We start from the raw sequence: 13,933 nt of genomic DNA, 5'->3' as shown, positions 1-13,933 counted from the left end.
TGCAGTGAGCCGAGATTGCACCACTGCACTCCAGCCTGGGCGACAGAGTGAGACTCCGTCTCAAAAAACAAAAAAAAAACTATACTGCTTTCACCACTGCCACAAACTTCTACAGCCTATACCACTGAGTCATTCATATTATTGCTGATGTTGAACACAGGGCAAGAAGCTGCAAAGAGACTATACCACTGCACCTATCTGGAAACATACTCACCACACCATTCCCAACTGGAACACTAAAACTCATCTACAACAGGCAGAAGTCTTTCCCTTTGCAACACTAGGAAGTCTGGAAAAGGCAATCGCTCCACCAGATGTCTACATCAAAAAAGTTGAATGATTTCAAATACAAAACCTAATGACGCATTTCAAAAAACTAGAAAAGCAAAGTAGAAGGAAAGAAATAACAAAAGTCAGAGCAGAAATGAACAAAATTGGGACTTAAAAAATACAAAAGATCAATAAGAAAACTTAGTAAGAAAACTTAGTTTTTAAAAAAGACAAGCAAAATTGACAAACCATTAGCTAGACTAACCAAGAAAAAAAAAGAGAAAACACCAAAATAAATAAAATCAGAAACAAAGAAACATTAAAATAGATACCATAGAATTATAAAGGTTTATTAGAGACTATGATGAACAACTATATGCTAACAAATTGGAAAACCTAGAGGAAATGGATACATTCCTGGACACATACAACCAAGATTGAACCAGGAATAGAAAATCTAAACAGAACACAAGTAACTAGATTGAATCTGTAATAAAAAGTCTATCAAAGAAAAATTCAGGACCCGATGCTTTCACTGCTAAATTGTACCAAACACTTAAAGAACTAACACCGACTACTCTCAAACTCTTCCAGAAAATCAAGAGGGGGGATTTCTTCCAAACTCATTCTACGAGGTTAGCATTACATAGATAACAAAATCAGTTAAAGACACTACAAAAAACAAACTGCAGGCCAATATCCCAGATGAACACAGATGTAAAACTCCTTAACAAAATACAAGCAAACTAAATCTTGTGGCACATCAGAAGATCACCTGCCATGATCAAGTGGGATTCATCCCAGATATGCAAGGATGACAAAATGTACACAAGTCAATAAACATGATACTTCAACAAAATGAAGGACAAAAGCCATATGATCATCACAAAAGACACAGAAAAGCATCTGATAAAATTCAACATCCCTTCATGATAAATACTCTCAACAAGTTAAGGCATAGAAGGAACGTACCTCAACACAATAAAGACCATCAATGACAAACCCACAACCAAAAACATACTCAATGCGGACAAGTTCAAATCATTTCCTCTTAGATATGGAATAAGACGAGGATGTCCACTTTCACCACTTTTATTCAACATAATACTAGCCAGAGCAATCAGGCAAGAGAAAGAAATAAAGGACATCCAAATTGGAAAGAAGGGAGACAAATTGTTCCTCTTTGAAGACGACATGATCTTATACAGAAAATCTAAAAACCTCTTAGAACTGACAAACACATTCAATAAAGCTGAATGATACAAAATCAATATACAAAAATCAGTAGCATTTCTATACCCAGGGGAAGTAATAAAGAAACCAAGAAAGCAATCCCATTTATATAACTAGAGTAAAATAAAATACTTAGGAATAAGTTTAAACAAAGAGTTGAAAGATCTCTACAATGAAAACTACAAAATACTGATGAAAGAAACTGAAGAGAACACACCAAAAATGGAAAGTCATCCCATGCTTATGAATTGGAAGAATTAATACTGTTGAAATAACCATACTGACCAAAGTGATTTACAGATTCAATGGGATCAACCTAAACGCCCATCAGTGACAGAGTGGATAAAGAAAATGGTGGCACAGATACACCATGGAATACTATGCAGCCATAAAAAAGAACGAGATCATGTCTTTTGTGGGAACATGGATGGAGCTGGAGGCCATTATGTTTAGCAAACTAATGCAGGAACAGAAAACCAAATACCACATGTTCTCACTTATAAGTGGGAGCTAAATGATGAGAACTCACGAATACAAGGGAACAGCAGACACTGGGGCCTACTTGAGGGTAGAGGTTGGGAGAAGGGAGATGAGTAAAAAAAAATAACTATTGGGTACTAGGCTTAGTACCTAGGTGATGAAATAATTTGTACAACAAACCCCCATGGCACAAGTTATTATCTAAATAACAAACCTGTATATGTACTCCCAGATCTGAAAGAAAAAAAAAAAGCCACTAAAAAAGTAAATAAAGTTTCTGCACAGCAAAGAAAACAACAGAGTAAAGAGACAATCTGCAGAATGGGAGAAAATATTTGCAAATTATTTATCCAGTAAGAGATTAATATCCAGAATATATGAAGAACTCAACAGCAAAAACCCAAATAATCTGATCAAAAATGGGCAAATAAACTGAATAGACATCTCTCAAAAGAAAACATATAAAAGGCCAGCAGGTATATTAAAAAATGCTCAACATTACTAATCATCAGGAAAATGCAAACAAATTATAATGTGATATTATTTCATGCCAGTTAGAACGGCTGTTATCAAAAAGACAAAATAAGGATGCAGAGAAGGAGAATTCTTATACACTGTTGGTAAGAATATAAATTAGTACAGCCATTATGAAAAAGAGTAAAGAGGTTCCTCAAAAAACTAAAAATAGAACTATTATACGATCCAGCAATCACACTACCGGGTATACATATTCAAAGGAAAGGAAAACAGTATGTCAAAGAAGTGTCTGTACTCCCATGTTTATAACAGCACTATTCACAATAGCCAAGATATAGAATCAACCTAAGTGTCTATTAAAAGTTGAATGGACAAAAAATAATGTGGCATATATACACAATATACAGTTTACAGGAGACAATTTGTATTTATAATAAATGCTTATGTGTCTACAAATGCAAGCTGTAAATTTGAAGGGTTTACTTTCACTCCCAGGTAGAAGTAAACAGTATTACTGATAAAATATTTTTAAGTTGTTATATAATTTTAGAGTTTAAAATAAAAATTAACAAATATTTTGTGTTCTCTGAGGGATTACCTGAAAAATGTTTGTAACGGCAGTTGATTCACGTTCCTGAATAACTTAACCTTTTAATATTCATGATTAGAACACTTTGTAAGTTATCGAAGATTGAATAAAAGAAAGGCTAGGAAGTGGTTAAGAGCATAGACAAGAACAAAAGTATAGATTATAAAACCAAAATAATTATATACAAGGGACCTATTAATTATATTTCTATTCTCTTTGTTTTCATTTCATTCTTGATTCAGATGTTAGCATATCTATGCAAAAATATGAACCACAATTTTTCTTTCAATGTTCAAGTACTATAAATATCTCCCTGTTAATACTTAACAGTACTGGAAAATAGTACTGCAGAATGGGAATTTTATATTTTATCTAAAATTATTAGACATTGTCAGCACTACCTAAAAATTGTTTCCAAGGCAGCAAACTGAGAATTATGCTTGAAATATACATAAAGTACATTTTGATTCAACTAACATTAAGAAAAATACCAAGAATACCCCAAATCCCAATAACTCACATCTATCAGCTTACTTTCATACTTCTGCACACCAACTACAGACCCATAGACAGTCAGTTAGTAAATGCTAGACATGGAAAGAAAAAGTCTTCTGCTTTTACAAAGGGCTGTAAGCAAGGGAGAAGCCCTAAGAATGTTCTTCCTCCAAGAATTAATATTCTTTATTTCATGTATATGATTATTTTCAACTGTTATTTATTGAATTAGCTAGTGTAGTAGCTCACTCATGAGTTACAGAGTACTTAAAAGTTTGTATAACTTTCAAAATGAATAGCTAAATTATTGAGATCTTATGTGCCAGAAACTGTTCTAAGAAATTTGCATGTATTAATTCATTTAATCCTCACAAAAAACCTTATGAAGTAGGTAATACTGTCATTTTCATTTTATAGAGAAGGAAACTGAGGCACAGAGAGGTAACATGCCCAAGAATGGAGGTAGTTTGCTTCTGGAGCAACCTTCTTAACCCTGTCATATACTATCTCCATGCCTTCATGTGCTGTACATAAAATTATAAATGTCTGAGGCCAGCGAATTTCTCTCTGGGAACATTCTCTTACAATTTTACAATTCACATTCCGTCATCATTTACTAATGCTAAGCCTCGTGGACTCAGTTTATGTGTTTGCAAAGTTATGCTGAAAACATAGAGGAAATATAGCAATACCAAATGAGTCAATTTGGCTTACTGAGTCGGAATTAGGGATGCTTATTTTGAACAGTTTTACTAAGCAGGCAGAAATAAGAAGCAATAAAGAACAGCTCTCAAAACAAGAACTTCTATTGGTAGACTAAAATGTAAAAAATGAGGACACATACACAAAGACATAGGTATTAACATCTTCCAGGGATTAAACTGTTTACATTTAACTGAAACATTTTGTCAAACAGAAATTCCATCTGATAAAAATGAAAATGTAGAGCATGAGGACTATAGTTAGTAATATTGTATTGTATGTGAAAAATGTCCTAAGAGAATAGATTTTAGGTGCTCTGATTACATACACAAAGACAGGTAAGTATGTGAGATGACAGACACGTTAATTTGACAGCAGTAATAATCTCACTGTGTAAATCAAAACATCATGTTGTACACCTTAAATATATAAAATAAAAAGAAAACTTCTCTTAAATAAAAACAAAAATGAAAATATAAAATTAAAGGCAAGCCTAAAACTGGAAATCCGTTAATGAAAGCCAAGTGATCGTTTATTAAATAACATGCTAGCAGCAATAATTTAGCTTTTAAAATTACATTCTTATCTAGAAAAACCTTCCAAAATAAAGACAAAAATTCATGAACAGGTGCAGACTAGAAACATATTTAGATTAAGCCATGGAATAGTTAGGGGACCACAGTAGAAGAAAACAGATGTACATCTCTGCAATATATGATTTCTACATTGCTATACTGGATTACACATCCATTAAACATCTGTGCCCAATTCTGCAGGGTATATTCCATTTTTATCTTTCCTTGTTGAAAATACTTGTAAAAAGAGAAAAAAAAATGCTTAACCATGGCTTATTCTAGATTTTTGCATCCTTATTATGTTGTATGTAAAAAATAAAAAAGACAGGAGTCTGTGCAATTTAAGTTTAAAATGGTGGTTCACGAAAATGTGGCTACAGATTTAAAATAGTTCTTTACCATTTGCCTACTGTTTCAGCCAATGCGGCCAAAACATGGAGGATAAAGTTTAGAAAGCATACCTGCCCTTTGTTTAATTATGTAATTAATGTTTTCCAGCTTCTCAAATCAAAAATCCTAATGAAAGTACCAAATAAAGTTAGGGACTTCTAGGATTTAGAAGATACCATAAATGATATTTCCAATCCACAAAGATGATTGAAAATAATTTAGCACAAGACTTCTTACGCCTTAAATGCAAATTTCACTAGAGAAATAAGGCCATCCAGAGCTGACCGCCATTGAATAACTGCCATAAGTTTAGTGTCCAATGCCCCACCTAGAGCACTTAAAACCGTTGCTAGACTTCAACTCACTTAAAACAAGGAAAGGCAGACAGTGAGATAATGCAAATGCTTAAGTAACACCTTTGTGGTGAGGAAGAAGAAAAGTTCTTAGTTATCCCTTCCTGGATACACTGATTTGTTTTTCATTACTGGCTTCGAAGAACCTTGGCTCCTTTCATCTCAGACTCCAGTGACTGCCTTCCTGATGAAGAGAGAGGTCTTACCCGACCAACGCTCTAAAGTGAAAGGTGTTCTTTATTTCAGTTAGAGCAAGGGTCCCCAACCCCAAGCCAGGGATGGGTACTGGTCCGTGGCCTGTTAGGACCTGGACTACACAGCAAGAGGTGAGTGGCAGGCCAGCATTACCACCGGAGCTCCGCCTCCTGTCAGATCAGCAGTGGCATTAGATTCTCACAGGAGCGTGAACCCTATTGTGAACTGCCCAAGTGAGGGATCTAGACTGTATGCTCCTGATGAGAATCTAATGATGTGAGGTGGAACAGTTTTATCCTGAAACCATCCCATCCCCATCCCCCAATCCAAGGGGAAACTGTCTTCCATGAAACTGGACACGGGTGCCAAGAAGTCTGGGGACTACTGAGTTACAAACTAGGAAAAGAGAAACCATAAAAGCTATTTAAAATAGAGGAAAATTAATGTCAAAAGTCACTTATACAGAGGATAAAAGATATGAGCAGTCATCAAGAGAGTGAGACAACCAGACTTGACAATGCCCAGAAGTAACTAGCATTCCTAGGCTACTGCTACAAGAACCCAGGGCTGGGGTTGCACAGTGGATGCTGGAATTACAGCATGCCTTTCCGGTGGGAAGTGGAACCACAAAAGAAACAGCTTTTGCCAGCAACACACTAGAGATAAAGAAGGGAAGAAATGCCCTGGCTTCTCCCTTTCTTAAATCTTGGGAGATTTAGTGTTTCTAGTGTTTCCCATTGGGTTCCCCAAACTCAGTAGAAGTTAGCCATCATTGGAGCTTGGGAAAGGCAGCCTGCAGGGTTAGCCCTCCTCAGTACAGAAGAAAGCAGAAGCCCTCCTTAGTACAGAAGATAGCAAAATGGATTCCAGTACAACTTTCAATAAAGACAATCTCATGAATTCATTCAATCCAGCTAACTGCAGTTATTAAACCAGTTGGCTCTAAGATAACAATTGCATATTAATAATTCTAGATCATCTTTCAGATTTGGAAGTGAAAAATCCTAGAACATCAATATCCAGAAGTATAATTCTGCTAGGCAGAGCAAGAACTATCCCATTAGTTATTGTAATCAGATATATAATAATGTTCAACTGAGGTAATAGGAAGTTTGGACAAGTCTTTCTTTTGGTTTGCCTATAAAGTCTATTTTGGAGTAATTTAAAAGATGCATTTTCTAAGAAGAGTAAAATATACAGCATAAACTATTTAAAATTCTTGTCAAGTATATGCCTCAAATATGCTTTCTCGGAAGCATCTTTTCATAATCTTTAAAGAAATGTTACATTTTTAATTCAAATCTACTCTTTCAATTCATGAGAAATCAGAGTGCTGATACAAATTCCTTGCTGTGAGAATATTGATATTGTGACTAAAGGTTAAGGCCAATCTTAGCATTAAAAAAAAATCAACATACTGTTTCACATACAAAATAGTAACTGTCAACAACTGTGACTGTCATCAGCTCTAGACTGGAACTCCCTACACTACTACATTAAATCTAAATATTCCAAAAGTTCCTTGAAACATTTATTTCACTAGGATTATAACTATGTTTATTCAAAATTTATAAAAGATTATAAAGCAAAACTCATTGTTTTCAAAATTTTTTGATAAATTTTATGAAAATATATCTACCAAATAGAACTTTAAGGAAAAAAATTATTTCAAAATAATTTAAAAATCTTTATTCAAAATACTATCCAGTTTATTTCTGTCAAATTGACATATCAGTAAGTCAAATCAGCTGTCAAATACATTTTTTTTTTTCGAGGTGGAGTCTCACTCTATAACCCAGGTTGGAGCGCAGTGGCCTGATCTTGGGTCACTGCAACCTCCACCTCCTGGGTTCAAGCCATTCTCCTGCCTCAGCCTCCCAAGTAGCTGGGATTACAGGTGCCTGCCACCACGTCCAGCTAATTTTTGTATTTTTAGTAGAGATGGGGTTTCATCATGTTGGCCAGGCTGGTCTCAAACTCCTGACCTCAGGTGATCCACCTGCCTCAGCCTCCCAAAGTGCCGGGATTACAGGTGTAAGCCACCATACCCAGCATCCATTAATTTTATTTTCCATGTATTTAAAAATAAATATTCTGTCTTGACTCAAGATTTCAACAGCAAATTATAAAGCTATGTAACATACCTTCCTTTTATTATTTCAATAATAGCAACAAATTCTATTTTATGTGATAATGGACATTGATTACATGGCCCAACAGATTAGAAAGATAGGACATTTAGTATGATAATGGTGGCAATATCATGTTAATTTTGATGAAACAGTCCTGATAAGTTTTTATTAGTCCCTGGAGGCTTTCAGGCAAACACTTAGGTATCTAAAACTTAGAAAGTAGAAAAATAATTTATTAGGATTTTTAAGATAAAAAAGATAATTTATCACTTTTTAAAGATTATGAATAGCCAATAAATAAGGGTCATTTCAGAATAAACTACAGTAAGAAGACTGTAGCTATTTTTTTAAATTACACATTATAGTATCTAATGTAGCTATTTAAAAAATAATGTCACCATTCTGCCATGTATCAAATATAATTAAATTCATGAAAACTATTATCTTATTCATTACTTTAAAAAAGTTTTTTCATTTTACCAATGAAAGTAGTTTTTTCTGTAAACACTCACCATCCACTCAGATATGATAACATCTACTTTTTCTACAGGAAGATGAACTTCTTCAATCTTTCCTTTAATTAGTGTAATAGTATCTTCAAGTTTATTTAGTCTGAAAATTATCAAAATGAATTAGATTAGTAGGTTAAACAGATTCTGAAAGCTAGTTAAATTACATAATTTTTTGCCCACAACTTGTATTGTTTTGTGGGACAAAAAAGTATTTCAATCAAAGTTTAGTTGTTCTTTGGACATTATAATTATTTTATGGTTACTCCATGAATGCCCAAAGATGTTTCTGGTTAATATGGCAATACAGTGAACCAATATTTAAAATCTGAGTTTGAAAAGAAATCCAAATTTTATCAAGAATAACATGTCAATGAAGTTACATGTCTTTAAAACAAACAACAACACAGTGGTGAAGACAGACATAAAAGACATATAAAAGTATGGTTTAAAGGGAACTGGTGTGTCTGTCACAGGGGCGAGAGAATTTGAAGCCCCAAGCCCCTAATTTAAGCCCCAGATTCTCTAGCATTTGTCAGCTATGTGATCTTCACCAAATTTTTAAGTAATTTCGTTGAGCCTGTGCTACTCCTGTATAAAAGAGAATAATACTGACCCTATTTACTTCACAGGCTATTAAGAGGATCAAATACTTGTGAAAGCTATACATGTATCTATAAACAATAATGACACTATCATCAACAACAAAACATTTAGTGTTATATAAAACCTGAAATCCTATCATTATCAAAAAATTATTTAACCTTGACCAGTGGCATTCATTAGACGTTTTTATACACTTGATCATACGATTAGCAATATTTCCCCTTCTTCTGTAATATGAAACAACAGTTATTTTCACAAAGGCGAATGTAAGCTGCTGGTTAAGTTTACATCTGATTAATAAATTCCCAATTCTCAGAATGTACATTGTAACTATAGAGGATTTTTTTCCTGCATCAAAGAAGAAATTGTCCCCCCTTAACTTCATTGGGTATTATTTACAAACAATTCAGTGCATTCATTTTAGGGTAATTTTGTTAAATTCTGAAAAACAGATACTTTGTTGACCACCACAATCAATATATAGAACACTTCCTCTTCCCCCAAAGATTAGTGCCCATTTCCAGAAAATCTCCCCATCCACAAGAAACCACTGATTTTCTTTCTGTCATTATATATTAGAGTTGCATTTTACGGAGTTTCATACTAACAGAATCATGCCGATTCTTTTTGTGCCTGGCTTCCTCCGATAAGCATGATACATTTTTAGTTTCATGTATGCTTTTGTGTATATCAGTAGTTTGTTTGTTCCTTGCTACTGCTGAGTAGTATTCCACCACATGGATAAATCACAATTTTGTTTATACATTCATCTGTGTATGTAATTCTGGACTGCTTCTAGCTTTGGACCGTAATGAATAAAGCTGGCATAAACATCTGTGTATAAGCAGAATTGCTCCATCAAATGGTAGTGTATAACTAACTTTTTAAATAAACCGCCAACTTGTTTTACAAAGCATATAAACAATTTGACATTTCCAGCAGTAATACATGTGCATTCCTGTTGCTTCACATCCTTGTTAATACTCACTATTGTTGATCTTCAAAATTTTCACTGTGTAGAAAGAATTCATTGTGGTTATAAAGAGCATTTTCCTAATGATCAAGCATTTTTCCTAGGCTTGCTTGCCATATTCCCATGTCTTCTTTTGTTTGAATCTTTTGCCCATTTAAAACATCAGGTCAGTCGTATTCTTTTTTTTTTTTAAAGACAGGGTCTCACTCTGTTGCCCAGGTTAGAATGCAGTGGTACAATCACAGCTCAATGTAGCCTCAACCTCTCTCAAGCTCAAGTGCTCCTCTCACCTCAGACTCCTGAGTAGCTGGGACTACAGGTGCATGACACCATGCCTGGCTAATATTTGTGTTCTTTGTAGAGATGGGGTTTCTTTATGTTGTGGCTGGTCTCAAACAATCCACCTACCTCAGCCTCCCAAAGTGCTGGGATTACAGGCATGAGCCACCATACTAGCCCAGTTGTATTCTTATTACTGAATTCTAAGAGTTCTTTACATATTCTGGATACAAATTCTGTCAGATTTATGTACAGTGAATAATTCTGCCATACTGTGGTTGGTTCTTAATTTTTTAAATGGTATGTTTTGAAGAGATAAAGTTTTTAACTTTAATAAAGACCAATTTATCATTTTTTTCTTTTATGGTTCATGCTTTTGGTGACATAGTTAAGGAATCTTTGCCTACACCAAATACTTCACCTACATTTTCTCCTAAAATGTTTTCAGTTTTCATTTCAGTTAATTTTCTCATATGTATCTTGTTCATTTTTCCCCCATATCAATAACTACTGATACAGTGTTGAAAAAACTTTGTTGGACAGACTATCAACAGTGACAGTTTCAACGTTGTTGGGAAAACTATCACTAACTTATGGAATTACTTTGATATCTTTGTCAAAAACAACCATGTATGTGTGGATTTATTTCTGGACTTTCAATTCTGCCCCCAAACTGAGACGTGTATCCTTATGCCAATACAACACTTTCTTGATTGCTATAGCTTTACATTCAGCCAAGAAATTTGATAGTGTAGCTCCTTAAAGTTTATTCTTTTTAAAAATCCTTCTGGTTATTCTTGATCATTTGCACTCCCATATCCATTTTTTTTTTTTTTTTGAGATGGAGTCTCGCATTGTCGCCCAGGCTGGAGTGCAGTGGTGTGATCTCGGCTCACTGCAAGCTCTGCCTCCCGGGTTCACGCCATTCTCCTGCCTCAGCCTCCCGAGTAGCTGGGACTACAGGCACCCGCCACCGTGCCCAGCTAATTTTTTGTATTTTTAGTAGAGATGGGGTTTCACTGTGTTAGCCAGGATGGTCTCGATCTCCTAACCTCGTGATCCACCCGCCTCGGCCTTGCAAAGTGCTGGGTTTACAGGCATGAGCCACCGTGCCTGGCCTTTTTTTTTTTTTTTTTTAAAGAGAGAATCTCACTCTGTTAGGCTGGGGTGCAGTTGTGTGATCATGGCTCACTGTAACCTCAAACTCCCGGGATCAAGATAATTTTTTGGAACTGATAAAAAGCATTAAGCCACAGACAAAAGTAATCCAATGAATCTCAAGACTAAATTTTTAAAAATCTTTAATACTTAAAAAAAATCAGAGGAAAAAATCAACAAAGGCAAATTATCTTCAATGGAATAACAATTGTTATGACAGGTGACTTCTTAATAGCAACGACGAAAGCCATAGATAGTAGAATATCACCAATGAACTAGGCAAACCTTTTCTTAAACTGCCAAAGTAAAAATATTTTAGACTTACAGGACATATGATCTCTGTTGCAACTATTCAACTGCTATTACTGTGTGAAAGAGGCAATAGACAATATGTAAACAAAAAGGCCCAGCTATGTTCCAGCTTTACTTACAAAAACAGGTAGCTGGCCCATGGACTGAGGTTTACCAACCCCTGTACAACAATATTACTGCCAATGTAGAATTCTATATGTAGAGAAAAATATCTCCCAGAATTATAGGCAAAATACACTTCAGACCAACAAACAACAATCTCTTTGGCTACTGACATAAATGTACAATGAAGGAAATATTAAAAAACTAGTTCAAGAAGAAGAAAACTGGTCCTAGATGGTCAGGGAAAAAGGAAGAAATCAGAGAAGCGAATGGACATATGTGGGTGAGTGAATACGTAAGATCAGAGTGTCAAATCTAACTCACATGAACCAGAGATCTTACCCAGTGTCAAGCTTTACAAATAATTTTTAAAATACAGGGAATCAGGAAGTCCAGACTAAGAGATTTGGGATATTAAAAGCAGCTGCTTCAGTCCTTCCTTCCCTATATGAGCTACATAATCTCTGGCCCAGAGTAGAAAAGGTCTTCAAATGGGGTGGATGGGTTAACAATTCACACAGAAAGAAGCCTTGCTCTGTATGACAGGTTGATCCCTACTTCTTCTGAGTCTCCTGATTGCCTGTACCTTTGAAATTATTAATAAAGTTTAAAACTGGGTAATCTCTCTTGGTAATATTGGGTAATTAGGTTCACATGTGTCTGACTTGAAACTATGTTAGCTCAGGACGGTGCTGTGCGCAGGACCCTCTTGCAGACCTATGAATCACAAAGGCTGAAGAAGTTTTTTAGCCAGAAAAAGGAAGGAATTTAAAAAAAAAAACTGGCAGAGGATTGAATCCTAGGATGTTTGCCTACCTAACCTTGGTAGGAAATGGCAAGATTTAGAGAACTAGCTAGTGGACTGATAGGGAATAGTACGCAGAGCGGAAGACTGTGAAAAATCCCATTCTCTGGCTGTTACTAGTTTCTAATAAATGTCAGTCCTTTTAAAGAGGAAATGGCGGCAAGAGAGAGTTTTTCCTCTCACTGAAAGACCTTCTTACACTTTTACGTCTACCTGGAAAAATGAAGTATTCAATAGGAAAGTAATGAACTTAAAACTATGAGTTGTCACAAAGACAATGCAGACAGAGGACAAGTTTTGAGGACTACTATGTTCTGAGAGTATTCAGTAAAAAACAAAAGAAACTGTTTTACAGAGAAACACCAGAAAAACCTGGTGATTCACTATTGGCATAAACTCTCAACATTTACTACTGGCATAAATTCTCAGAATTAACAATCAGGGAAAAACACATCACTTACTTTACACACTACTGAGTAGAAGGGATAAATGGCTTGATGACTGATCCCCAAGTGGCTGTGAAGAGATTCTTCCAGGTGGTATGACAACCAATCTGCTACAGTGAGTAAAAGCAGGATTGCAGCATACCTACCCCAAGAGGGGTAACTGCCATACTCTCTTCCCCACATAGAAAGCAAACAGTCCTTCTGAAGGAGTAGGCATGCTAGAAGTGCAACTGAACTTAGATAGACTTTATGATAACAATAGAATTTAATGCTATGGACACAGGTGACAATATATGTAGAAATTAGCAACTCCCCATTCTTGAGTACTTTATGTAATCTTACCATTAGGAGGCCAAGAGAATATTCAGGAGGCACTATCTGATTGACTGGCTCAGTTAACAAGCATGGGGCCTACATGATGTTTTTAACATAGAAAGGAAAAGGAAAATCAACGAGAGGAAAGAAAGGACAAGGGAAAAAATAACCAGCTCATTGAGACGGACTCAATGGTTTTTGAAAAATGATGTAAAAAAGAGAAATTGGATGAGGGTTCTACGAAGAAATTATTAACAAGCTTTGTAGAGGACAGTTCAAATCCTGGTGGTCATTAAGGGTTTTTGGAGACTTATTCTTTGCATAAGTGATTACAGAAAACAATAAAACAAAAGATACCTGAGAAATACATGGCAAGGAGATAATGATCAAGGTCAGAAGGTGGTGGGGAGGAAGAAATTGTAACAGCTGACCCGTGATTCACAGCCAACATTTATTGGGGGATGCTCATACCCAGGATGAATTTTCCATTTAAAGTGACTTAATGTCCTTGCATTGTCTGGGAGGAGGTTAAAAATA

At 35.3% G+C, this 13,933-nt stretch overlaps 1 protein-coding gene across 2 annotated transcripts in view; it reads right to left on the bottom strand.

Moving 5' to 3' along the window:
• The window catches only part of PRMT3 (protein arginine methyltransferase 3), a 124,466-nt gene that overhangs the window by 70,656 nt on the left and 39,877 nt on the right, over positions 1-13,933 (bottom strand). For both annotated transcript variants that reach the window (XM_003254315.3, XM_030828848.1), the window contains one exon: positions 8,404-8,503. In XM_003254315.3, coding sequence (XP_003254363.1) covers positions 8,404-8,503 — 100 coding nt within the window. The remainder of the gene's footprint in view (positions 1-8,403; positions 8,504-13,933) is intronic.

Source organism: Nomascus leucogenys, chromosome 15, assembly GCF_006542625.1.
Source record: "Nomascus leucogenys isolate Asia chromosome 15, Asia_NLE_v1, whole genome shotgun sequence".
Lineage (NCBI taxonomy): Eukaryota > Metazoa > Chordata > Mammalia > Primates > Hylobatidae > Nomascus > Nomascus leucogenys.
The sequence above is the reverse complement of the archived record's forward strand: the minus strand, read 5'-3'. Positions and strand labels throughout refer to the sequence as shown.